The 27,766-nt window shown below is 34.4% G+C and overlaps 1 protein-coding gene across 8 annotated transcripts in view; it reads left to right on the top strand.

Moving 5' to 3' along the window:
• MIPOL1 (mirror-image polydactyly 1) overlaps nucleotides 1–27,766 on the top strand; it is a 320,926-nt gene that overhangs the window by 102,017 nt on the left and 191,143 nt on the right. For all 8 annotated transcript variants that reach the window (XR_006203778.1, XR_006203777.1, XM_042943011.1 and 5 more), the window contains exons 7-9: nucleotides 2,315–2,444; nucleotides 15,314–15,347; nucleotides 15,607–15,777. Coding sequence is in view for 6 of the 8 variants with exons in the window: in XM_042943011.1 (XP_042798945.1) it covers nucleotides 2,315–2,444; nucleotides 15,314–15,347; nucleotides 15,607–15,777 (335 nt within the window). In the remaining 2 variants the exon portion in view is untranslated. The remainder of the gene's footprint in view (nucleotides 1–2,314; nucleotides 2,445–15,313; nucleotides 15,348–15,606; nucleotides 15,778–27,766) is intronic.

The raw sequence follows: 27,766 nt of genomic DNA on the forward strand, positions 1-27,766 counted from the left end.
GACCCCTGCGTCTTCCTTTGTATGCTTATTAGTAGGAGTTTCCTTCTAAAGTACAGATCTGGAGCCCTGGGTGGTTCATTCAGTTGAATGTCCAACTCTTGATTTCAGCTCAGGTCATGGTCCCAGGGTCTTGGGATCAGCCCTGCCTTGGGTTCCATGCTGAGCATGGAGCCTGCTTAGGATTCTCTCTCTCTCTCCCCCCCCCCCCCACCCCATGCCCTCTTTCTCTCATTAATCAATAAATCATGCACAGATATGATCAAATTGTTCCCATTCTAGAGATCCTTTAGTGTAATATCTAAACTCTAGGATGGCACATATATTTACTTCTAGGCAGCTTAAACTTTCAGGGAATGGACCTTTTACATGGGTTATTCGTGTGAATTCTTGCTTCGGCTATTCCTGTATTCTCCTAACTGGTCTCTGCATCTACACTTGCCCATGTCCAGACTATTTCTCACCTAGAAACCAGAAATGTGATGCTGTCATTTCCCTGGTCAGAACACTCCAGTGGCTACCATCACAGTTTAGATGATATCTGAAATCCTTGCAATGGATTACAAGGCCCAGTGTGATCTTTCAGAACTCTCACTGTCTCTCACTGTGTTCCGGGTACATTGTCCTTGATGCCGTTACTGTAGTACTTTCAGGGCCTTTGTGTTACTTTTTCTTCTGCTTAGTCTGCTTTCAAATATATACATATATAGCTTCTATTCTTTTATTTGCATGTGCTGAAATGTCATTTATTTGAAAAGCTCTTTTCTGGCCACCCTTTCTAAATTAGTTTATTCTTTTCCCATCTGCCAAATCACTCTTTTTCTCTCTCACACACCCTTATTTTCCTTCAAAGCCTTTACTACCATCTGTTTATCTCTCTAAATCTATTTATTTTTGGGCCTTTTTTCTCTCTACTGTCTGTCTTTCTGTAATAGAATGTATACATCTCCAGAATGGTAATAACTCTTAGACCATTAGTCATATTACTTAAAATTGGATGGATGACTGTCACAGGAATTTGATAATATTTGATGAAAGATTAAATGAATGTGAGTGAGTGAATGAATGGATGGATGAATGTATTTCTCTTCCCATAGGATCACCTTCTTGGACATAGTTTTGACTTTAGCTTTGCCATTATATGTTCCATTTTATATTCTATTATGGAAAAGGTATAGGTGACTTATTCTCAGGGTTTGTTTCTTTTCTACCACTTATAATTTAAATAATACAAAAATAATTCTTGATTATGCATTAATCTATAACAAATGTTAGCAAAAACCAAATGCTTTGTGAACTAAAAGAATATTTCAAACCTCTTTTCTAAGTTTATTTTGTGATTTGACAGTGTAAATAAAATTTGGTTTAGTGACCTAGGTATTTAAGCCCCTTTTTGTCTAACATTGCAGTGATATTTTAAAAGTTAAATAAGATTTCAGGTAGAAATTATGCTTGAGAAATGACAATTTCAGGTAACATCAAAGCTTCCTATATAGTGCTGCACAAATCTAGATGATGCTATTTGTATTATAATCTATATAAATGGTGCTCCCTGGAGATATGCAGTGCTAAAGAGCACAGCCCTGCCCCTGTTTGCTTTTCCTTGGTCCCATTTTCTTTGCTTTTCTTCCACTGTGCTACTGAGATAAGTATTATCCTGAATTTGTTGATTATCATTTCCATGCTTGTTTTAATATTTTTACTAATTGTGTTTGTCCATAAATAATAGAGTTGTTTTGCCTTGCACCTCGCAATTTTTGCCACAATTTTATTTTTGAAATGTGTCTCTATGTCCATAGCTAATTGATTTTAAATGTTGTATCATATTCCATTTTAGTAATTTATTTATCCCTGCTCCTGTTATTGGACATTTGGGTTATTTCTAAGTTTTTGGTATAACATAATGCTACAATAAGCATTTTAATATATGTTTTCTTGTGCTCATGTGCAAGAATTTCTCTAGGCTGCATACCAAAAAGAAGAGTTCCAGGTTATAGGCTAGGCAAATCTTAAACTGTAATAAATATTGCCAAATTGCTCTTCAGATGGCTGTAGAAATATGTACACCTGTCTGCAGTATACGTGTGAGTTACCTTTATTTCACAAGCTCCCAGTATTTGTTATTGTTTGACCTCTTTAATTTGTGTTTCTACAGGTAGGAAATATATCTCAATTTTGCAGTAGCTTTTAAAAATAATGGCTTTTCAAGTGATTAATTGACTTAATTAGTAAAATAAAATTAATTTTGCTTTTTACTTTTGCTAAAAGTGGCATTTTTTATTTTCTCTAATTAATTATGGATTATATATTTTGGTAGCTCTGGTTGAAGAAGTGTATTTTGCACAGAGGGAACGTGATGAAGCTATTATGTCTCGACTGCAGTTAGCCAATGAGGAGAGAGATGAAGCAATTGCACGAGTGAAGCATATGGAAATGTCTCTAAAAGTGTATGTATACATTTGAAACTATTTGTGACTTTTGGAGCATTTATAAAATGCATGCATTTTGTGGTAGTACATACTCAGAAAGTTACTGATTCTTATATGGTACACTAGTAAATTCAATATCCCCACAGTCTTTCTGAAACTTTTGACATGCTGTGTAGTAGTTTGCATGTCAGGAATAATAGTCACCAAAAAAAAAAAAAAAGAGAGAAGAAGAATGTACTCTGTACAATTACTTTCTTTACTTTCATAGTCTATTGTTGATATCCTTACTGGATCTTCCTTTGTGATGCCTCTTCCCTCTCTTATTATCGCTTTCTTGATTTATTTCAAATGTGTGGGTTTTTTCACTGCTCTCTGCTTAATATGCTCATTCCTATTCTTTACTAATTTTGACTTTATTAGGTGTGTCATAAACTTTAATGACACCTGAAATAAGGTGGAGCCTGAGAATTTACACTTTTTTCCAGTATTTATTTATTTATTTTTATGAGAGAGAGAGAGAGAGAGACTGAAAGAGGGAGAGAGAGAGAGACAGAGAAGCCCAAGCAGGCTCTGCCTTGTCAGGAAAGAGCCCTTTGCAGGGCTCAAACTCATAAATCTTGATGTGAGATCATGACCTGAGCTGAAATCAAGAGTTGGATGCTTAACCCATTGAGCCACCCAGGTGCTCCTGAGAATCTACATTTTTAACAAGCACCAGGTGACTCTGACATAGGTAAATAATGGACCACACTTAGATAAACAATGTTCTAGAAATAAGTAATTTTCCAATTTTAATGTGACTTCAGTCACTTGGGAAATCTTGTTAAAATGCTCATTCTCATTCAGTAAGTCTGGAGTGGAACTTAAGATTCTGTTTTTCTTCAAGCTCCCTGATAATATAAATGATGCTACTTTAAAGAGTCAGAAGTAGGTAAAGGCCCTAGAGTATCTAGAAATATGTTACTTGTAAGATAGGTACAATGTAGTAATGTAATATTTTATGATGATCCATCAATATACTTATTGAGTGTTTGCTCTGCCCAACACTGTGCTAGACTCCATGGAGGATTACAGTAAAGTACTAATTAAAACATTGTTCATTAGGGAGACAAAAAGTCATTAAATAATTAACATGACAGTGTTCAAGTTGTGATTAGGTAATGTGGTTTGTGTTTTGTTCAGATTAATCGCTTCATTTTTTTTTTTGAAGACTGATAGACACTCCTTAAAAGACATTAAACTCATTGAATAATAGACATAAACCAAAAAAAAAAAAAAAATCATCTGAATTCCCCACTGCCTACTCCCAAATAGCTATTTTTTATTAATAGAGAAGCATTATCCCAAACATTTCTCTTTACTTATATAGTTAAACACTATCATCTACAAGAATGAGTGGTTGGTAGTTAAATGGATGTATACGTAGTATTAATTTGATAAAAATCAAATCATTCTTTACATTACTATTTTATTTGAGAGACAATATAATGTAAAGGTTAACAGCACAGATTCCAGATCCAGGCATTTGTATTTGAATCATGGCTTTTTTACTTCCTAGCTGTACAGCAGTGGACAAATTACTCAGAGTCTCTGGACTCAGTTTTTTTGTCAACAAAATGGGTAAATATTGCCTACTTTGTATAAGTTGTTATAAGAACTAAATGATTTAGTAAATATTGAGAAGTACCTGACTCATAGCTCGTGCTATGTGTTACTTGAATTTAGGAGTAATAATCAATTGAAGTGAAACTAAAGAAATTTTTGAACTTCATGCAAAGTTTTCTTTTTTTTTTTTAATTTTTTAAAAAATGTTTATTTATTTTTGAGAGAGAGAGACAGATAGAGCCTGAGCGGGAGAGAGGCAGAGAGAGAGGGAGACACAGAATCTGAAACAGGCTCCAGGCTCCAAGCTCCAAGCTGTCAGCACAGAGCCTGATATGGGGCTCGAACTCATGAACTGAGAGATTATGACCTGAGCTGAAGTCAGTTGCTTAACCAACTGAGCCACCCAGGTGCCCCAAAGTTTTCTTACAATAAGATATATTAATTCCCCAAAGATCCTTCGGAATGTAAGAAAAGAGACTGAAAAACATTAAGGTATTGGAAGCATCAATTCTTCTTTTCAATTTTTTGAAACATGCAGTGATTAAACAATATCCTTTGACTTTCAGCTATGAAATAAGTTTTAAACTCTTTTTTACTTTGTCTTTATAAATTCTAGTTTTAAAATATTTATGAAAGCTGTATTAGATTTGGTAGCCAAATTTCCTTTTATTTAATTTTGATTTTGTATTTAAAAGTATTGAATAATCATTACTACAACTTTTGTCATACATGATGTTTTTACACCTGATTTCTTTATTTTGGGGAATTCCTTGGTAACTGAATTTCACTGTCAGTTTTTTGAGGAAGGGCTAATAAGTACTTTATTCTTAGATTCAGTATGCTTCAGACTGGCTTTGTGTTACCCTTATATTCAAATTGGTTCTGAATAAAATTATTGGGTTAATTTTTTTTTTTTTTTTTTTTGACTCTATGCAATGTAAAAAAGTCCATCTTGTGACACTAGTTTGTCTAAAAAGAAGTCAGGTCACAGGTTTTTTTTCCTCACTTACTTTTGGCTTGTGTTTTTGTTTTGTTTGTTTGTTGTTTTTTCCTGCCTGGATACCTAAAGGATTCTTTGTTCTTGAAGTAGAACTTAATCATGATGTTTGTGTTGATTGTTCTTTAATAACATTTTGGAGACCCACAGCATGCCTCTCTAGGAACTATTTGATTCTTCTTTTAGTTCATGGAAATTTTAGATTTGTGAATTTTGTATTCTATTTGTTAGGTTGTTTTAGAGACTATAGTTATTCTTGTAATGGGGCATTTTTGTCTTTATGTATTATCTGTTCAATAATTATTTGTATCCCTCTTTTTTTCTCTGTATTCACTGTGATAATCTCACAATTTTTCTTTATATTAGTAGTTCCAATTGTCACTATTCCTATCCCTGTGTTTTATAGTTCATTTATTAAATTTTTACTTATTTGTTTGGTTATGGTTCTCAGTACGTTTCCTTAAGTTTTCAACTTCCCTTTTCATTCACTTTATGTTTTGGCATTTTCTCCATGAACTTTATTTTATCGAATTCATGTTCTTATGTTCTTTTAAAATACCAACCATTGGAGGTTCCTGGTGGCTCTGTTGGTTAAGCATCCCACTCTTGATTTTGGCTCAGGTCTTGATCTCATGGTCATGGGATCAAGCCTTATGTCAGACTCTGTGCTGAGCCTGGAGCCTGCTTGAGATTTTTGTCTCCCTCTCCTTCTGCCCCTCCCCACCTATCAAAATAAACATTTAAAAATAAATAAATAATAAAATACCAACCATTGGCAGGAAGATTTTCTTTCTCTTGGTTTATGTTATTTTTTATATTATGATCTTTTTTAATTTCATTTATTCGTTTTGAGAGAGAGTATGAGTGGGGGTGGGGCAGAGAGAGAGAGAGAGAGGGAGGGAAAGAATCCCAAGCAGGCTCCACACTCTCTGTGTAGAGCTCGATCTCATGAACCGTGAGATCATGACGTGAGCAGAGATCAAGAGTTAGACACTAAGCCACCTGAGTTACCCTGGTGCCTGTTATGATCCTTTTTTTCTTATGTATTTGTAGTGTATATTTAGAATTGCCATGTCATTTCTCTTCATCTTGCTCATGCATACATTGTCAAGAACTTTTCTGTGTTCTGATATAGTGCAAGTGAATTTTCCTTCATAAACATTTCACATTGTTTGAAATCTATTTGTCTTCTCCTCAGAGCTGCAGTTTCTTGGCAAGGTACTGCTTTTTGGCCACCTGTCTATATAGCCCTCTGGCAACGTGGTAGGCGGAATAGAGATTGGGAAGATCTCCCTGGGGATGTATACCCTTTTATTGGAGGTTCTGTTCTCTGCTTATGGGATTTCGTTTGGTGTGTTGCAGTATACCAAGGGTTCATTCTGCCTGGTTTTGTGTAAATCCTGATTCCATGGAGTATTACTTTGAAGCTTTTATTTGTTCTACCAGTGTAGTAGAAAGTGGCAGCCCTTGTGCTTCTTGCTTCCTTTGTAAAGATTCTTCAGTAACACAGGCTTCTATTCAGGAAGGATTTTACTTTTCTCTGGGCTGTCTAATCAACTCATTGGTCTTTTAGGTTATTTCCAAGTTGTGTATTAGTGGAAGTCTCAGGATTTGGTGAGCTCACTCCTTTTCTCCATACCTGTTTTTATGTGTAAAAGGAAAAGTTAGGTCTATTTGACCAAAATCATCATTTCTCTACCCTGCTTTAAAAAATTACTTTGTGATAGTCCCTGGGTGGTTCTGTCTGTTAAGCATCTGACTCTTGATTTCAGCTCAGGTCATGATCTCATGGTTCATGAGATTGAGCCACACGATGGGCTCTGCACTGACAGTATGGAGCCTGCTTGGGATTCTCTCTCTTTCTGTCTCTGAAAATAAATAAACTTTAAAATAAAATCTTAAAAAATTACTATGTGATGTCCTACTTTCTTTACTGTTTGATTAATTTTTTTTTCTGTCATGTGGTTGTATGATGGAATAAACAGATGTCTGTTCAGATTTTACTACACTAACTTGACTGATCTTCTTTTTTATCTTATCCCAACAGACCTCTTATTTTAGAGTACTTTTTAAAAAAATTTTTCTCAATGTTTATTTATTTTTGAGAGACACAGAAAGACAGTGTGCAAGTGGGAGAGGGGCTGAGAGAGGGAGATAGAATCCGAAGCAGGCTCCAGGCTCGGAGCTGTCAGCACAGAGGCTGATACGGGGCTTGAACTCCAAAACCATTTGATCGTGACCTGAGCTGAAGTTGGATGCTTAACCAACTGAGCCACCCAGGTGCCCCCAGAATACTTTTTAGATTTATAGAAAAGTTGCAAAGATAGTACAGGGAGTTTCCATTAACCATCATCCAGTTTCCTTTATTGTTAACAGCTTACATTATTATGGTACATATGTCACAGGGGAGAAAGCAACATTGTTACATAATTATTAACTAAACTCCACACTTTATTTAGATTTTACTAATTTTTCTCATGTCCTTTTTATGTTCCAAGTTCCCATATCCAAGATCCCATATACATTTAGTTGGTATGACTCCTTTGCCTACTCTAATCACATTTCCTCAGACTTCCCTTGTTTTGTTTTTGATGATTTGACAGTTTTCAGGACTATTGTTCAGGCATTTTATAGAATGTTACTCAGTTTGGGTTTTTTGAATTTTTTCTCATGATTAGACTAAAGTATTGTCTTTTGGGGGGACAAAGAGTACAAGACTGAAGTGCCATTCTCATCATATTATTTCAAAATTATGCTATCAACATGACTTAACACCAGTTATGTTAATCTTGATCACCTAGTATAGGTAGTGTTTGCCGTGTTTCTCCACTGTAAAGTTACTTACCAACATTCTTCTTTCATATTCTTTGAAGCAGATTACTGAAGTGTGGCCCATACTCAGGTGGTTATAAGAGATGTGGGCTGAGAGGTTAATTGAGCTCTACTTTCTTTAGGGATACTATCTACATAAATTATTTGTAATTTTTCAGTACAGGAGATTTATCTCTTCCCCCTCATCTATTTGTTTATGTTAGTATAGACTCATTGATACTTCTTTAATACTTTGGGTTATAATCTAATACTGTGTTGTTTAAAGTATTCCAGCTTGGCCATTGGCAACTCTTCCAGTTGGCCTCTATATCCCTTTGACATGTCCCCATCCTTTTGATTTTTAAACACTTTTCCTAATCTCTGGCACCTCAAGATGCCTCTCGGTTATGTCTTCTAGAGATGTATAGGGATGTGCCCCATCCCTAGAATTAGCCATTCTTCCGAGGGGCCTTATTCCTTTTATTGGAAAATGGTATTAGAAACCAAGATCTGGATGCTGGGTGTGCTCATTGTTATTGGGTCTGACTACTTCTAGGCCCAGTAAACAGAAAGAGCTAGGATATATATGTATACTAACTGATATATATACACATATCTGAAATTATTTATGTATCCATCTGTATCTTTATTAAGCTAAATCTGAATTCATACTGACTTCTCTTATTCTAATCCAGTACCACATAGTTCACTCTGGCTTTCTCCTTTTTCTTATGTGTAATTTCCTCTCCAACAATAGGAAACCTGGTTTCCATCCTCCACTCTCCATTTCCTTATTTGTTCTACCCCTGTATATGTTGTAACTCTTTCAGTATCATTAACCCATACCCCTATGAGAAACAACTTTACCTACCAGAGGGCACTGTTTATGTATAGTTCCTTTAGCCTTTAATCTGACAGGTTTCAGTCAAAGTACCAAGTTACTTGGGTTGGCTCTTCTTTTTTCCCCTCTACACCCTTAGGTGAGGTTATGTAAGATAGTCAGGCTTTTTTTCATAGTCTGCATACTATGCTAGGATCCTCTTACATCCTGGTGATTTTTTTTTCTAATTACTGGCAATTTTGAATTACATTGCTTTTAGCATTTGCATACAGGTTTTGCGTGGACATATGCTTTCAAACTAGTTGGTCAAACCTAGTAATGTAATTGCTGGAGCAGATGTTAAATCTTTGTTAACTTTAGAAGAAACTTCCAAGCTCTCTTCCAGGGTGGCTGTGTTATACCATTTTACATTCCCATCAGCAGTGAATGTTTCTTTGTTATCTTAATGTTGTATTTAGCAAAACATAATTTTTAAATTGTGATGAAATTCAATTTATTGATTTTTGTTTTTCCTTTCATGGATTGTACTTTTGGTATTGAACATAAAACTCATTGCCCTATATAAGGTCACACAGCTTTTTTGAGATCCTTTGTTTTCTTCTAGAAGCTATAAATTTCATGTTTTACATTTAGATCTGTGATTTATTTTAAGTTAATTTTTGTGTGAGAGATGTGGTACTTGTGGAGGTGTTTAGGGTTTTTTTGTTGTTGTTTTTTGGGTTTTTTTTTTTTTTGGCGTATGGACATTCATTTTTCCAGCACCATTTGTTGAAAATGCCATCATTTCTCTGAAATTTTCTTGGCACTTTGTCAAAAACTCAGTTTACTCTATTAGTGTGGGTTAATTTCTGGACTTTATTTTCTCTTCCATTGATTTAAGCAATCTATCCCTTTGCCAATATCACGTAGTCTTTATTATTGAATCTTTATAGTGTCTGAAATCAGATAATATTAACCTTCTAATTTTGCTCTTTTATTACAGAATTGTTTTTTGGCTATTCTAGTACCTTTGTTTTTCCATTTGCCTTTTAAAATCAGTTTGTTTATATCTATAAAAACACTTGCAGGACCAAATGTTTTTACACACAACTTTTCAAAGTAGATACCTTTCTTATTTCAGTAATACTCTTATAATAACTTCAGAACTCTTTGGGGATTTGCAAGTACTATTTCATTCAGCTTATCAACTGCTGCACAGTGCTGTATTTACTTGTAATTCATAACTGTAGATCTTATTATGTAGGTTAATTACCAATTTTATTGATGAAATTTGCTTCTAAATAGATTTTGTTTTTTTTCAAAAATGAAAATCATACCCCAAAGGTAACAAATCAGTTTTTTATATACAACGTCACAATTCCTCAAGGTAGGTGACATTTGTGCTTTATAGGTGAAAAAATTCTGACTGGTTGATGACTTGCCCAAAGAGTCAAAGTCAGTTACACATTGTAGGACTTGTCTATCTCAGATTTACACAGGCAACTCAAACTTAGCACATCTCAAATGGAACTTTATTCATTTTTAAAACCTTATTCTCCCTTAATCCCCTGCCCTGACCAGTGGCACAAACATCTGCCCACATATCCAAATCAAAACTTCTTCCTCAGAGCCTCTGTTAATTTGGTCTTTTAGTTTTGTTCATTTTCTCTCTTTAATTTATGGATCTTAATTGAGCCTATTTTTCTTCCCTATTTTTTTTTTTTTACCTTTCATTGTCTACTTTAATTTGTATATATATTTTTATTATAATACATTGAAATTAGGATTCTTTGAGGCAGAGACTTTTTCATTTTATTCTTTGTAGCATTTGTATTAGAAGGCAAAAAGTAAAACACTCAATCCCAAGCCTTTTCTTTTAATTATTTAGTCCATTCAGTAAATATTTATTGAATATGTACTATGTGTCAGGTTGCTCAGAACACAGCATTAAGGTTCTAGTTTAGTTGAGAAGATAGACATTAAATAAATAACTTCATAAATACTTAAAATATTAATTGGTATGAATAATTGTTGGTTCTTAGGCACAGTTTGTAGTCAGCTCCTATAGTATCATAGTCCAAGAAAAATCATACATAAGAAGGAAGTACAACAACAAAAGAATAGTATGTCAGCATAGTTTTAAGTGTCACTGTGGCTGTTCCTTTCTACTCAATTGAGGGCTGTAGTTCTGAACTTAAAAAAAATTTTTTTTTTAATGTTTATTTATTTTTGAGACAGAGAGAGACAGAGCATGAATGGGGGAGGGGCAGAGAGAGAGGGAGACACAGAATCGGAAGCAGGCTCCAGGCTCTGAGCCATCAGCCCAGAGCCCGACGCGGGGCTCGAACTCACGAACCGTGAGATCGTGACCTGAGCTGAAGTCGGACGCTCAACCGACTGAGCCACCCAGGCGCCCCTGTAGTTCTGAACTTTAAAACGTGCCTTTTATTTATTTTATTTTATTTTTTAATGTTTATTTATTTTTGAGAGAGGAGGAAGAGATTAAGAGACAGAAAGGGGCAGAGAGATAGGGGGACCCAGAAGCAGGCTCCAGGCTCTGAGCTGTCAGCACAGAGCCTGATGCAGGGTGAACTCATGAGCTGTGAGATCATGACCTGAGCTGAGGACAGATGCTCAACTGATTGAGCCACCCAGGCACCCCTCAATTGTGCATTTTAGATGGAATCCTTATTAAGGTAGAATCAATTTATAATTGATCTTTGCTTGACTGAAAGGCATATTTGGAGGCAGTGAGTTATAGGTTGAAATAATATACATTATTTCACATCTCTTTTTGTTTTAACTCCTTATTTCTTGCTTCCTGTAGTCTTCAAATTCCTTGTCTTTTCTCTTTCATCTTTGCCAGTTTTGATCTACTTCTATCTTTCTGTGATGTCTGTCTTGGCTTATATTCTGCCACTTCTGCTTTCCCCTGCCCTGAATCTTCAGTGTTTTTTTCTTTTTCACTTTTATCCAAAACTAGGAAAAAAGTAAAAAGGATTCAAGTTAAAATGACTAAAATTTACATACTAATATAGACATGTTTGTGTATGTATATTCCAACTTTTGAGATCATGATATTGTGTTCAGTCTCTTCAGGGTATTTTTTTTTTTTTAACATATTAAGGTAGCCCTGTGTAAAAATGAGAGAGAATAAAAACAAATTCCGAGGTTTTTGATTAGCTGATCACTAGTTCTTTTTATCATTTGAGGTTAAAGTTTAGCTGCTTCCCACTGAACAAGGTGAATGACTATAGGTTCAGAAGACATGATATTGACTGATCTAGGGATAAATCAAGAAATGTGACATTTCATGTAGGGGTCTTTTTACTTAGAGTGCAAGGGTGTCAGTCAGAATATGCACTGTATAGGAAATCAATTGAAACTTGAGCCCATGGACATTTACTTCAGCAAAATTCTTACTAATTATCATGATTATGTCTAGTTAGACTGTTGTAAGCATAATTTAGTTTCCAAAAGGTTGAGATTCTTTTGTATAATTGTAAATCTCCTGTTAATGATAAATAATTTATAGTTTGTCAGCTGTATTTTATATAAAATCAACTATTACTTTCCGTCTTTATTAAACCAGTAAAGCTTTATATGTTATATATACTGCTAGTAAACCTTAAACCTCTGACAGGTAATTTTATATAGAAAATAGAAAGCCTGGTTTACCTGTTTCAAATTGTCTTCTTTTTTCTAAAAGGTAATTTTAGTAGTTTTCTAAAAGGTAGTCTAATATTTATGTTTTCTTAAGTAATACAGTAAGTGATATGAGACTGAATTTTATTTTCTGAAATCCATTCTTTTTGGTGGTTAGTTTTCAAATGGATATTGAATGATCCAGCTGAGAAAAATATGTCATAGTTGGCACTTACAGTTTTAACATCAAAGGTCTGGTCTCATTTTTCAGTGCTCTACATCAGGGATGAGCAAAGTAAGGACCTATGGTGCACATCCATCCTTTCAGTTGGTTTTGTAAATAAAGTTTTATTGGAGCACAGCCACACCTGTTCATTTACATATTATCTTTGGATGCTTTGTCTACATAGGTAGCATTTAGTAGCTGCAGCACAGAACATGCAGCGAAGTCTAAAATACCATATGACTCTTTACAGAAAGTTTGCAGATCTCTGCTGTAAGTAATCTAGTTGAGATTAAATTTTGATGTAGTTAATCTTTGATATCTGTGACAAGTACTTCCTGAAACTTTTAAAGAAATACAAACAGAGAAATATAAATATTAGCCTTTTCACTTTCCAGCCTCATGTTTATATTGAAAGTTACTTGTCTGTATGTAATTTTTCAAATCACAAATTAACCCTTTGCTCATTTTTGTTAAAGTTTTAGTTTTCTCTCTTAGTGGTCTCTTTAGTGACCGTTTATCACTGTACTTACAAAGGATAATCATAGAGCAAAATTGAGGATAATTAAAGGATAATAATAAAGCAAAATTGAGATCCAAATAAATGCTAAGTGGTTGACTAAGCCTCATGCCCTGCGTGTCAGACCTGGCACACTTAAACCAAAACATGATTCAGATTCGCTCATCAGCAAAATGATAAATCACTATACATTATGTACTTCTAAGGGCAGTCACATGCATCATTTATAGTTGTAATGCTAAATTAATGTGGAAAGGACTTGGTATAGGCTTTGATCAGAAAATTTTATTTTTTAAAAATTTTAATTAACAAGGAAATTTAATATTTGACTAAATACAACTACCTTAACTGTATTCTCTAGAAAGATGTTAATTTAAAACATTCAGACTCTTCATTTGTCTCTCTTTAAAGTAATAATTTTCAGTGCCTGAAAAAAAACGCTTACAGGTATCACATAGACATTCCATACACTTTGTTGCGTTAATTATTTTGAACATACAAGTTAGGTAACCTGCCTACACTGTTGTTTTCTTCCTAATCATATGTAGTTCTTTGGAACAAAAGAAGGGTATTTATAACCTTGGGATCTAAATTTTGGTTTTTTGTAAGAGCTTCCAGTAATCTAGTAATATAAATGTTTAATTTTCACGTATCTTTTCACATTTTAAATTATTGAGTTTAATAAATTAATTAGGAAATTTATAAGGATTTAAGTTGAATCTTCTTTGAAAACTGCCATAAATAGCACTTAGCCTGATTTCATCTAAAAAGAACAATATTAAGGTAAATGTTTCTCACTACATATGGTTTCCTTAAAAATGATACTTAGCCAACCAATAACTGATGGTTAAATGCCTTTCTGATACTTTTACATGATCATAAAAAAGTGTAAGAATTTTGTTACCTTAAACTTTTTACTATGTTCTTTAATTGAGTAAAAAAAGATTATTGTCTTCAGAGTTTATGTAGAACCAGCTTTTATGAAGCAGGATATTTGAAAACTGTTGAGTTATTTTGGGAGAAAAAAAATAAAAGGTGAAAGTATTTGTCTTTACTGAAATGTGAATCCAAGTGGACATTACTCCTTTGAGACCCATTAACTATATATATTTCAAAATTACTATACCATACCATCCTTTTAACTTATACTATTTAAATGTGTGTAGAAATAGTTTTTTGATATATGTTTATTTTTTTCCTGTAAAAAATGCAATGTTCTAAATATCTCTCCATGAATGTAGCAGTTTCATTGAACTCTGAAGTTTGGGACAATTTTGTAATAAATTTGTTAAGTTTCTGTATTATCTTTTCCAAGTATGCTTTTCTTTGGTGGTAAATGTTAAATCATAGGAGCCCAGAAATAGGGGAGGGAGGATATGCAAAAACAGGAACTTCTATATCTAAACTTTTTAATGCAATTTTAAAATAATGGAGCCATTTCTAAAATCTACATCATTTTACTAATACTTATTACCAATTTTCGTTAATTTACCCAATTTAATGGTTGCCTAAATTATATTATAGACATTTTCTAAAACATGTCATTTAGAGCTTCTTTCTTTGCCTTTTCTGCATTTGTTCAGTTTATTAACATCAAAAAACATTTCAGGAAGCACTGTGACTCTTCTAATACAAAACACATTTATGAGAGGAACCAATTTACTTTCTTAGTCTTTAAATTCAGTAATTCTATATATGTAATGAAAAAGAGAAAATAACATTAGTCATCTAAAACTGTGGTCCAGTTTTGGTCAGCCTTTCTATATATTTGTTTCAACAAATAGGTAGCACAAGAGATTTTCAGGTCAAATTTAGTGGCAATTATTTGTCTTTGCTTTTTGGGGAACATAGTTAAACTTTGCAATAAAAATACTTGCCTTGCTTTATTTGTGAGGAAGTCCAAAAAACAGAGGAAATACAATTTTTGGTAAGAATTGAAAGTCCAGGAATAAATATAATGATGAGAAGTAGTGCTTCTATCACTAGGGAACTTTCCTCATCTAAGCACATATGAACAATTGATCCTTGTAGTCATATATAGCAGTAAACATTAATAACTTAACAGTCTGAAGTCAGCGCAGAAGATATGGAGCATTATTGAAAGATGGAGTCGAGCAGGTGGCACTTTAATATGTTCAGTGTCATGGTTGACTCTAAAGACTAGTGGAATGAAATTACTTGAGGTTCTAAAGATTTAAAAAGCGAACTCATTTTGCTGCACTAAGGAAATGCTACTGATCAGGCTTTCTGTGTCCCTTTTTTCTAGGCTAGAAAATATTAACCCTGAAGAAAATGACATGGTAAGCCATTCTCTGAGGAGATTTCTTGATGTCAGTCTTATATCTTAGAGGCTTAAGTTCAATTGAGTGGGTTTCAAGAACTAAGATGTGGGAAAAAGAAGAATTGACACACTAATAATGTACATCTTTGCTGCAATATGAAAATTCAATAACTTCACTCAGTCAATTTACAATTCACATGTGCCTATTAATTAAAACCCTATATTAAATAAAATATATTAAAACTTCATGTCTGACTAACATATAATGGTGTTGGTAGACATTACAGGAATTACTGAACAGAATAAACAATGCAGACACAGGGATAGCTATTCAGAAGAATGGAGCTGTAATTGTGGATAGAATCTACAAGACCAAGGAATGTAAAAAGAGAATAACAGCAGAAGAAATGAATGCAGTGATAGAAGAACGGGATGCTGCTTTGTCTCAGGTAACTGCATATATCTGTAAAAGCATTTTCCCCTCCCTCTTTACCATTAAAAAGCAACATTTCCCCACATATTCTTAATTCAAATTATTTTTTAGCACATAATTAGTACCGTGATGATTAGATATGTTAAAATATTCACAAATTTTGTTCCACCATTCTCCAAGTACATGCATCCACATTTCTTAATAAGATTGCCACAAAATTTTAGTTATATTCCAAAAAAAAAAAAGAATTTAGTTATATTCTTTAATGTAATCACTTTTATATGAGACTTCTTACTTGAGTCGCAGTTTTGTGAGGGCTGAGATTATGTCTTTATTACTGTTTTATTCCCAGTGCCTAATTCAGTGCCTTTTAGTAAACATTGATAAATGAATCAAATTATTAGTGTATTCTTTTCTGAACATGACTTATACCTTCCTGCTCTAACGAAACCTGATTACCTCCCTGAGGATACTGCTTCTACTGCAGTCCTCTCCAGTAGTGATTGTATTCCCTCCCACAGCAGTTATACCAGTGTGCTTGGAGGCTTGTTCCCCATTAGTGTTCACTGTTCCTTTTTCATCTCTAAACACCTCTAGCTTTGAAACTCATGCATCAGATTGTACCACCCAGTAGGCACTCCTGTTGCAGTAATTTACACATGCCTGTGTTGCTTCCCTCATTTCTTGAATGTCTTAGGATCTATTTCAATGTCTTTTTCTTCAGCCCACTCCTGTCTTAATTCTTGGTGATTTAAATGTCTTTGCAGATGATCCTTTCGCTGTTCTGGCCTCTCATCTTCTTGGATTTGTCTCCTCTCTTCATCATGTATTCTGCTCTATTTCTGTCATACTGACCACCACTTACTATCTGTCCAGCTCCCTTACTCTACAACCCTGACTCTAGCAAATTTTCAGCTCCACTGGCACCTGTTTCTGTTGACTTGACCACTTATTCTCCTGTCCTTCAAGCCTCTCATGTTCCCACTTCCCAGTTCATCTAGCTTAGATTCCACGGCTCACCTAATTATCACCAATTTGCTTATAAGATAACCTCAGTTCCTTTGGTTCATTGTCCTCACCAAACAAAGCCTAAGCCTTAAAAAATTTAACTTTCTCCCTGTTCTACACTGTCATAGTTTTATATGGCAGGAGAATGTCACACAGATTTGCCTTAATCCTTAAATTCATGACCTTTATCTTTAAGTAGGCCCTTGGTGTTGCCTCGCATTTTTCTTGCCTTTTGTTGGTCCATTCACTCTCCACTGTAAAGGACTTTTTTATCTCCTTTCTTTCTCCTCAGATATCCAACCTCACCTTTCCAATATAAAAAGGAACTTCTGCTTGTCTCCACCATTTCATCCACCAGCCTACCTGCATTTGTTCCCATATACTCTGCCTTTTATTTCTTAGTACATACCCCTGTTTCAGGATAACCTATTTCTATAGGTTCTAGTTCTCATCTTTTCTTGCTTGCTTAAGGTTATCACTTAATCAATTGGCCCTTTTGTCTCCTACTTCATAAAATGTTTCCTATCAATTAATTTCTATCATTATCTAAAATGCTTTACTATCTTCCATGGAGGCTAGGTAGAAGTTTTGATAAGTCTTGATCTACTTGTGGTTCAGCTCTGTGCTTTTGGTGAGGTTTCCGAAACAGAGCCGAGTATTCAGTGGACCCTACTCTTGGTAAATCACATATTCTAGTATTTATCTCTTCACATTGTGAGACTGTGGAAAACTCCATTATGGTTTTCAGAGGTTTTAGAGCCTTAACTTTTTAATTTCAAGCCCTGTACAGATTTGGGATTTATCAAATGATTTGAGGTAGAAACAAGTCTCAAATCTCCAATTTTGTCACTTCTGCCCTGCACAACTACCAAAAGCTTAGATGAATTCTCTGTCCTCCAACAGAAGCCCTCTTTGTAATCAGAGCCTGACTTCCCAGCCCCTTGCCCAGGTCTGGAATCTTTAAAACTCAGGGCAAAAAATGACTGCAGATCTTCAAATCGCCCTTTTTCAGAATCTTAGCCAGTCCTTTTTCAGAATCTTAGCCAGTCAACTCATTGTTGTAGCAGCAGCCTTCTCATGTCTTTAAGCTGGGTTTTTAAATTTAATCTGGCTTTTCCTGTTTGGGGCTGGCACATTGTTCAGTCACAAAGGATTTCATTCTATGTAGATGTAGAGACCTGACATTTACCTTCACATTAGATTTGGAAAAAGTCCTTAAACTTTTTAAATGAGCAACTGTTTTTACCATTTTGTGTCCTACCAACTGTATGCAATCTTGAATCATTCAAGATTGTTGAGAGAAGCCAAAACTGTTTATAGTGCTTAGAAACAATTATAGCGTGAATTCAAACATTTGATTTTTTTATCATTTATTTTCTTAACTAAAAACATACACATAGAGCATAATTAAATGTGGACTGCCAACCATTCCTTCATGATACATAAAGATAAATCAACCTTTGGCAATATTTACCAATATGTTCTTTATTTATAAATATATATTATCCATCATTGCAATATATTATTTGTCTACTGCATGTATTTATTACGTTTTATGAAGAACGACTTGTTTTTTTTTAAATTCTTTTAATTTGCATAGTTTTCAGGCTTTCTGGCCCAAATAGTATTCATTTTAGTTTTTATGTCATAATCATTATAAAAATGAACTTTTGAACTACTATTCTAGTTCTGAATGGAAACTTTTTTCCTTAATTTTTTAAAATAAACTTTTTATTTTGGCATAGTTTTAAATTTGTAGGAATGTTTCTAGGTTAGCGCAGTATAAGGGTGCACCTGGGTGGCTCAGGTGGTTAAGTATTCAACTCTTGATTTCAGCTCGGGTCATGATTTCACGGCTTGTGAGTTTGAGCCCCGTGTCTGGCTCTGACACACTGACAGTGTGGAGCCTGCTTGGGATTCTCCCTCTCCTCCTCTCTCTGCCCCTCCTCTGCTTCTTCCCTCTCCCTCTCCCTCTCTCCCTCCCTCAAAATAAATTTTAAAAAAAAATTTTTTAATTAAAAAAGATATTACAGTATAGAGTTCCCATATATCTTTCACCAGTTTTGGTTTTGCCCTGCTTTTGCCATTGCTCATTACTGTGGTAAGTTTATCAAAATTAAGAAACCCACATTGGTAGATTACTATGAACCCCAGACATTATTCAGACTTTATCAGGTTTTCATTAAAGCCCTTCTGTTCCAAGATTCAATCCAGGATACCACATTGCATTTAGTTGTCACGTCTCTCCAGTCTCCTCTGGTCTATAACAGCTTATTATTCCTTTTTTTTTTTTTTTAAAGACCTTGACAGTTTTGAGAATACTAGCCAGATACTTTGTGGAATGTCTCTGAATTTAGGTTTGCCTGATGTTTTCCCTATGATTAGACTGAGATTTTGAGTTTTTGGAAAGAATTCCACCAAAATTAGACCTTAATTTTAGAGTTGTTATTTAGCATCAACTGTTTTCTGATTATACAATATCTTCTCTGAAGTCCCAGGATTACCTTAGTCCCATTCTATGTAGCTATTGGAGACCTTCAGATTTAGTGAGAATTTCTTGATTTTGATACAGTTTAACTTAACTTTGTTTTTCAAATCAACTTAAAATCATTTATTTACTTGAACTGGCCTTATTAAAATCTTATCTTTTTCAGATGAGTCCTAATATTCTTATTTACTCAAATTCTTTTCCCACAACTTTTCTATCTCAAGCTGAAAACTGAGAGCCTTAAGATCTTTTATAGGATGAATTAAAATTTTTAAAATTAGCATTTGTTTGATTAAGGAATTGACTTACCAAACAGTCTTTCATTCTTTCTAATAATTTTTTGGTCCATTAATGCTCATATGGTTTATTTAAATTACTGAAATACCTGGAATTAAGGGATAAAGCAAGAAACTTCCAATTCTTCACTAGCTTTTCTAGAATCTTAAATTTCCTACATCTCTAGAACCTATCTAGTTAAGCTACTCACTAAATTAAGGAATCTTATGTATGACTAATTTTCATTTTAGCTTGTTATTCATTTCCTCTTAATGTCTTGCTATTGGTACTCCTATTGGCTGCAAGTATTTGACTCAAATATTTTTGAGTATCTATATGACCATTTATGTCCAAAATTATACAGGCCAGTCTTGAGGCACAGTTGGATCCAGGCCAAACACCAATAAGTAACAGAGGAATAGAACTGGCCAGGATTGGCAGTTCGGTAACTTTGAGGCCTGGCCTTATTACAAGCTACAGTAATTCAAATAACCATTTGTATTAGTTTGGGTTCCCCAGAAAAACAGAACCAACAGGATATATATAAAGAAATTTACTATAAGGAATTATTGGCTTAGGCGATTGTGGAGGTTGAGAAGTTCAAGATTTTCAGTCAGCAAGCTAGATACCCAGGAGAACCAGTGGTGTAGTTCCAGTCTGAGTCTGAAGGCCTGAGAACCAGGAGAACCAATGATGTAAGTTCTAGTCCAAGTCCAAGTCTAAAAGCAAGAGAAGACCAATATCCTAGTTTAAAGACAATTAGAAGGAATTCTCTCTTACTCTACCTTTTATTCTATTCAGACTTCGAAATGGGTTGGATGAAGAGCCCCACTCACATTGTGGAGGGCAGTCTGTTTTGCTCACAGACACACCCAGAAGTAATGACTAATCAAATATCTGGACCTGGTGGCCTAGTCAAGTTTTCACATAAAATTAACAGGCCATTACTAGGACTTCTAGCTAAATTAGGCTACTTTTGGCTAGTTTTGATTTCCAGGGACAGGTGTGGATATGGACAAGGCCTAGCAGCCTAGGCTTCATTGATACTTATAGTTGGTAGGATAATATTGTAGAGATTTTTATTGATTGGACCCCAACTGATACCTGGTGCAGAGGTGAGGGGCCCAATCCTGAGAGCTGAATAAATTAGGGATGGGTATGGGGGTTGGGATACACGCTTTAGCCAAATGGACCAGAGGCATTGATAAAATATATTCAAAACACCAAAGAAGAAGACTTGTCATAAAGACTTGGAACATAGCAAGGATGAAGGAAGAAAAGTGGTAAATCCTATATGGACATGGGTGTTTGGAATCAACTCCAGGCATAGTGGATAATATGTTAATGGATCTTGAACTCATTTTATTCTCACTTCCTGATAAGAATCGGACTTTGTATTGCCAGGCTTGATCAAGATTAGTTCATGAACTATGTGAAAAGGAGCTTGCGAGGTAAAAATTTTTAGGCTGACTTAGTGATCATAAATTTCTATTACCTGAACACCATGCAGATAATCCTAACTAACCACTATTTTTGGAAATGAGTCATTACAAATATCAACAGTCAATAAAACCCTTTTAATTTGTGCACTTTTGTTGTTTTTGATGAAAGTATTTCTAAAACATTTTTGTGCTTCCTTTAACATAAATTTAGCACTTTTTTTTTCATCATTTAGTTACTTCATTTTTATCAAATGTTATAATGAAAAGTATAGATCCTGAAATCTTTCAGGTCCCAAATTGACAAACACAAAAACTATGGAAGAACCAAGGGATAATCATCAGGGTAATTAAAGAAACTCAGCTTAACATTTTACTAGTCAGGTTCCTTCTTTATAGCCTTTGTGCTATCCTAAGCATTAAGCTACAACTCCAGCAGAATGAAAAATAAACCAAATAAGAGGAAGACTTGAATCCAGTCTGGTAGTATTAATGGAAATTAAGACAGCTGAACAGTGTACAGAAGGTATAATTGGTCTGTTTCTTTGTGACTCTTTTTGCCTTTACACATGTTTCCCCTCTCACTGGAAGATGCTTTCTCTCCACTTGTTGCTCACTTATCTTTTGAAGTAGACCACTACTTCAAGCCTAATTTAAATATCTCTTCCATAAAAATCTTTTACATGAAACAAAATGATAAATATCTTCTTTTTGTCCACATTTCACTTTATATTCTGTTAAAAGTAGTTGTCACACTGCATTACACTGTCTTTCCTACTAGCATGAAGTAGGAACTATTTTTCTTTATATGTGTCTGTCACAGTTTTATCCTTAGGACAGTATAGGCACTTAATATTTGTTTGTTGAATTAATGAACTGGTGAGCTGAGCTATTTTAAATCAACTTCAAACTACACAGAACTAAAAGAATTTAATGAAATATTCACTCATTTACATTTTATTGCGCACCTATTATGGGCCGTGTGTTGGGAACTTAGTTCCAAATAGAAGGTTCTTACTCTTACAGAACTTGTATTTTAATATGGAAATATTTAGATAGTGAACAAACTAATGAATAATGTATTTTCAGGTAGTAATTTACTGAAAGTAAAAAAGTAGTTGGGAGTGACTGCAATTGGTAGTGGGGCTGTTGCTTAAATAGGGTGATGAAGGCAGCCTCTTTGTCAATGTGAATAGTTGAACTAAGACTTGAAAGAGGAGGAGGATCTAGCCATGCAAAGAACCATGGAAAGGCAGTGCCCTGAGAGAAGGAACAAGTTTAGTGTGTTTAAGACACTGATATAAAAATACCAAACTTAAATGTGATTGAAGTACAATGAGCAAGGAAGATAGTAGCAAGTGATGTGTTAGAAGAGATAGGCAGCAGACAAATCTGTATGGTCTTATAGGCCATGGTAAGGAGGACAGATTGGATCTAAATGCAGTTTTGAAAGAGAAAAGCTATTGCAGTAGTCCATGCAAAAGATGACACCAATGAGGGCTCAGAGAGACAAGTGTAGATTTAGAGAGTGTAGAGTGTAGAGGTGGGCATATTTGGGAAATATCTCATAGTACAGTGAATAGGACTTGATGCCAGATTGGTTTTGGGCATAAGAGAGCAAGAAGATTTAAGCCTGACTCCAATATTTGGGGCTCAAAGACTATGTAGATATTTGCCCCATTTATTGTGATGGGTTTTGGGAGGAGGTCAATATATTTGGGGAAGGAAGTTACATTGTCTTGGAGGAGATATATTTGAGATGACTCTCACCTGGAAATATTGAGCAGGTATTTGATTATTGCAACCATCAGCAATAATTAAAGCTTAGGACTAGATGAAACTGAGGAAAGATCATTGAGAAAAAGCTTGGTGGTGTGCCAATGTTTAGCAGTTGGACAAAGTAGAAGGGGACCACATAGGATATTGGGAAGGATGGCCAATGAGGTTGAAGGAAACAGAAGAGAATGTGGTGTCAGAGGAGGCAAGAAAGTGTTTGCAAAAAGTGAGAGTGATTAATTCCCTTAAATGGTGTTGAGAGGTTGAGCAAAGGGAAAATGGAACAGTTACTTGTAAATTTGATCACATGGAAGATGTTGAGGGCTTTGACAAGAGTTTGGTCCAGGACAGAGGCCACATTGGAGTAGTATGAGGAAAGAATGGAAAGTGAGAAAGTGAAGACAGTGAATGCATACAGCTTCTTACCCCTGTAATGGAGGTAGAGAAATTGGCAATAGATGGAGAGGGAGCTTACAGTTCATGGAAAGGTTTTTCTTTTTTAGGGCATGTAATTGATATGTTGATGGAAATGAACCAGGAAAGAAAAAGTGATTTTAAGAGAGAAAAAAGATAACTGTAGTAGGAAAGTTCTGGAGTAGATAAGTAGATTGAGAGGGGATAGGATCTAGAATATAAGTGAAAGAGTTGTTTTTTGCTAGCAAGAGGGAAACTGCTTCCATTGTAACAGGAATACAAGAACTCAGATGGATGCATATCCTTGCAAGTTAATAAATTTAGGGAGTGAGGTATCCTAAAGTTCATTTAGATTCTCAATGTGATGGGTCAAAAGATGGTGCTGAAGATTTATAAAGGTTTGTAAGGTATTAGAAGTTTGATAAAAAGTTCGTACTTGAAAAGGAAATAAATCATAACATTTAGAGTTTTACTTTTCAGGATAGTTTGAAACAGTTGTCTTGGTTTGTGTGTGAATGAACATAACTTTAGAAACGTAGGATGCCAGGCAGAGCAGAATGTCCATTTAAGAATTAGATAATGAATTTGAAGTGAAACCTGTCAGGGAAGTTGCATGATTTCTTATAGCAATATTCACATCTCGAATGCAGTGTGGTATTGTAGATATTTTAACCTGGCTTGGGGTTGTGATGGGTGAGGGACCAGGAAGTCATTACAGTGATGGCCTACAGACTGCCCCTTAAAGAGGAAACTAAAGAGTCACAGTGGGCAGGATCCTGGACAGTAAAAATCTGCTCCGTGCATGTATTGGAGTTCTTTGTTCATCTTGGAGTGCTGTAATGAGTGGTAGTCAAGAGAAAAAGAGCCTTGAAATAAAGATTTTGAAGGTATTGCAATTAGTGGAGTCAATATATTTCAGATATTTTTCTCTGTAATTTTTTTATGGATTTGAGGGGGGAAAGAACTAGATGTTGGGATATTTTAACACACATTCAGCAAGACAGATCCAGAAGCAGTAAAAGAGAGGGAATACATTTGAAGAAAAGGTATAAATAATTTAGAAATTAGAATTCTTCTATTGTATCACATAGTCTAGGAGTCCACATTAGTACATTCCTCGCCTGGTTATGAATTCTTCCCATGATATTCTATGTAAACTGAAGTCACTGTGGAAAGCAGACTGAGATTAGGGAGTGTAGCCTAAACTAACAAATCCACTTGAAGTGAAAAACCAAAATCTTGGCCATTGATAATAACCATCAAAGTTAACCTTCCATATTAACAGAGGAAAGGATAGCCTAGTTTCTTAACCTCTCCATTGTTGGTGTTACTGTCACTTTGTATCCCTAATGATTGGCACAGTGCCTAACATATAATAGAAGCAAAATAATGATTTGTAAGTTATTAGAAGTTTGATAAAAAGTTCATACTTGAAAAGGAAATAAATCATAACATTTAGAGTTTTACTTTTCAGGAAGAGTAAGAAATATGTTTAACATTCTTTATTATAGTGACTGTAAAATTTTTATTAATTTTTTCCCCTGTCAGTTTGTTAATTTTCTTCCCTGTCTTATCCTATAATTATTTGCCTGTGCATGTTTTTTTCCAGTCAATCTTGCTAAGATATCTTATTTATATTTGTTCTATTCTAATAACTTTTCTTAGTTCTTATTATAAAATTTTTACAAACTTTTTCCAACTATAGGTAATTTTGGAAAGCATAAACAAGAAGGTAAAATTTGCTTGTAAAGTCATTTCTTAGAAATAATCATATACAGATTGTCTTTTTTTTCAGTCCATATTATATCAGTACATACGAGTTAACCAGATTTTTCACTTTAATTTTATATTTTGTCAGATAGTCTTATAATTTTATAATGTGGATATATTAAGATTTGTCAAACTCATCTGCTGTTTGAGAGGGTGTTTATTTTTTTTTCTATTTTTTTGATACTGTGAACATTTTTGTAGCTAAATTCTATGTGTATCTATGTTTATTTCCGTAGGGAAAGTCCTAGAAATGGAAATACTGGATTAGAGACTATAAACATTTTAAAATAGTATATACTTCCAAATTGCCTTCTTAGAAAAAATTATAAATAGAAATGGTGAATAAAATGCTAAGGAATTTGGACTTTATTCTCTAAGCAGTGTGGACCTGAGGTTTAAAAGTCTAAGGCTAAGGAGACAGTTGTGAATCTATTTTAATAATTCATGCAAGAGGTAATGAGGGTTTAAACAAAAATCAGAAAGGAATAGATATGAACACTATGGAAGTTAAAGCTTGTATTTAAAAATTTTTTTAATGGAGGTATAACACAGTAAAGTGTGCAAATCTTAAGTGAAAGATTTGATTTTTTTTACATATGTATATACTCATGAAAGCATCACTCAGATCAAGATATAGAACATTTGTAGCCCCTGATTTCAAACTATCTTACAAGCTACAGTTATCCAAACAGTGTGGTATTGGCATAAAAACAGACACATAGATCAAGATGGATCAATCTCAGTAGAATAGAGAACCCATAAATAAACCCACACGTATGTGTTCAATTAAAGGAGCCAAGAAAATACAGTGCAGAAAAGACAGTGTCTTTGATAAATAGTGTTGGGAAAACTGGACAGCCACATTGTAAGGAATGAACCTGAACTACTGTCACATGCCATACATAAAAACTAACTCAAAATGGATTAAAGCCTTTCATGTAAGACCTGAAACCATGAAATTCCTAGAAGAAAATAGAGGGTGTAAGCTCCTTGACACTGGTATTGGTGATGAGTTTTTAGATTTGGTGACAAAAGCAAAAATAAATGAGTGGAACTATGTTAAACTGAAAAGCTTCTGCAGAAAATAAAAGCATCAACAGGGCCACCTGGGTGGCTCAGTCAGTTGGGTGGCTGGCTCTTGGTTTCAGCTCACGTCATGATCTCACGTTTTTTGAGTTTGAGACCCACATCAGGGTCTGCACTGACAGTGTGGAGCCTGCCTGAGATTTTCTGTCTCTGCCTCTCTCTCTCTGTCTCTGTCTCTCTGTCTCTCAAAATAACAAATAAATAAACTTAAAAAAAAAAAAAAGTCATCAACGAAAAGGAAAAGGCAGCCTACTGAATGGGAGCAAATGTTTGCAAATCGTGTATCTGATAAAGGGTTAGTATCCAAAATGTGTAAAGAACTCCTACAACTCAATAGCAGAAAACCCAATTCAGTTAAAAAATGAGCAGGGAATCTGATAGACATTTTTCCAAAGAAGATACAGAGATGACCAACAGGTACATGAAAAGATGCTCAACATTACTAAACAGCAGGGAAATACAAATGAAATCCAATGAGATATCACTTCACATCTGCTAAAATGGCCGTTATCTGAAACACAAGAGATAACAAGTGTTGGCAAAGATGTGGAGAAAGGAACCCTGTGTGCTATTGGTGGGAATGTAAATTGGTGGGAATTGTAAATTTCCATAGCAGCCACTATGGAAAATAGTTTGGAGGTTCCTCAAAAAATAAAAATAGAACTACCGTATGATCATCAGTGCCACTTCTGGGTATTTATTCAAAGAAAATGAAAACACTAATTCAGGAAGATAAATACGCATCTCCATGTTCATTGCAGCATTATTTTCAATACCTAAGATACAGACACAAGTATCCATGTGGATGAATGGGTAAAGAAAATATGGTGTGTATATATACACATACATATGTATATACACAATGGAATACTAGTCAGCTGTTAAAAAAAAAAAAAAACAGAATGAAATCTTTACCATTTGCCACAACATGGACTTGAGGGTATTATGCTAAGTGAAATAAGTCAGAGAATGACAAATACCATATGATCTCACTTTTATGTGGAATTAAAAAACAACGATGATAATTAAGCTCATAGCTGAGGAGAATAGAATCGTGTTTGCCACAAGCGGGGAGTGGAGGGAGAGAAATGAGGGAGTCAAAGGTACAAATTTCCAATTATAGAATAATGAAATCATGGGAATGTAATCTACAACATGGTGACTATAGTTAATAATAATGGGCATATTTGAAAGTTGCTAACAGTAAATCTTAAAAGTGGTCATCACAAAAAAGAAAACAATTTGAAAAACCAAATACAATGAAATGTAATATTGTTTTGTATATATTTAAAAGAACATTTCAACATTCCAGAGATGCCTTCATATGTCTTTTCTGTCAGAATTTCTTGTCAAGAGTAATCACTATTCTTTCTTCTAACAGCATAGGTCATTTTGCATGTTTTTAAACTTAATATGAAAGCAATCATGCTGTGTACTCTTTTGTGTCTGACTTCCTTCACCCAATGTTATTCTTGTGTGTTGATCTGTATTGTTATAGTTATCAACAGTGTATCTTTTTCTTTACAGTGATGTTCCATTGTATGGTTATACTCTTATTTACATATGCACCAGTTGATAGGAATACAGGTTGTTTCTAATCTTGACCTATTATGAATGAAATACTATGGATGTTCTTGTACATATTTTTTGGTCAATGTTAGAATTTATTCCCTGTGGTTCATATATAGCATATACACAGGAGAATGCCTGGCATAGGTTTAGCTTTAGTAATTAATTCCAAATGTTTT

Source organism: Panthera leo, chromosome B3 (assembly GCF_018350215.1).
Source record: "Panthera leo isolate Ple1 chromosome B3, P.leo_Ple1_pat1.1, whole genome shotgun sequence".
NCBI classification, from domain to species: domain Eukaryota; kingdom Metazoa; phylum Chordata; class Mammalia; order Carnivora; family Felidae; genus Panthera; species Panthera leo.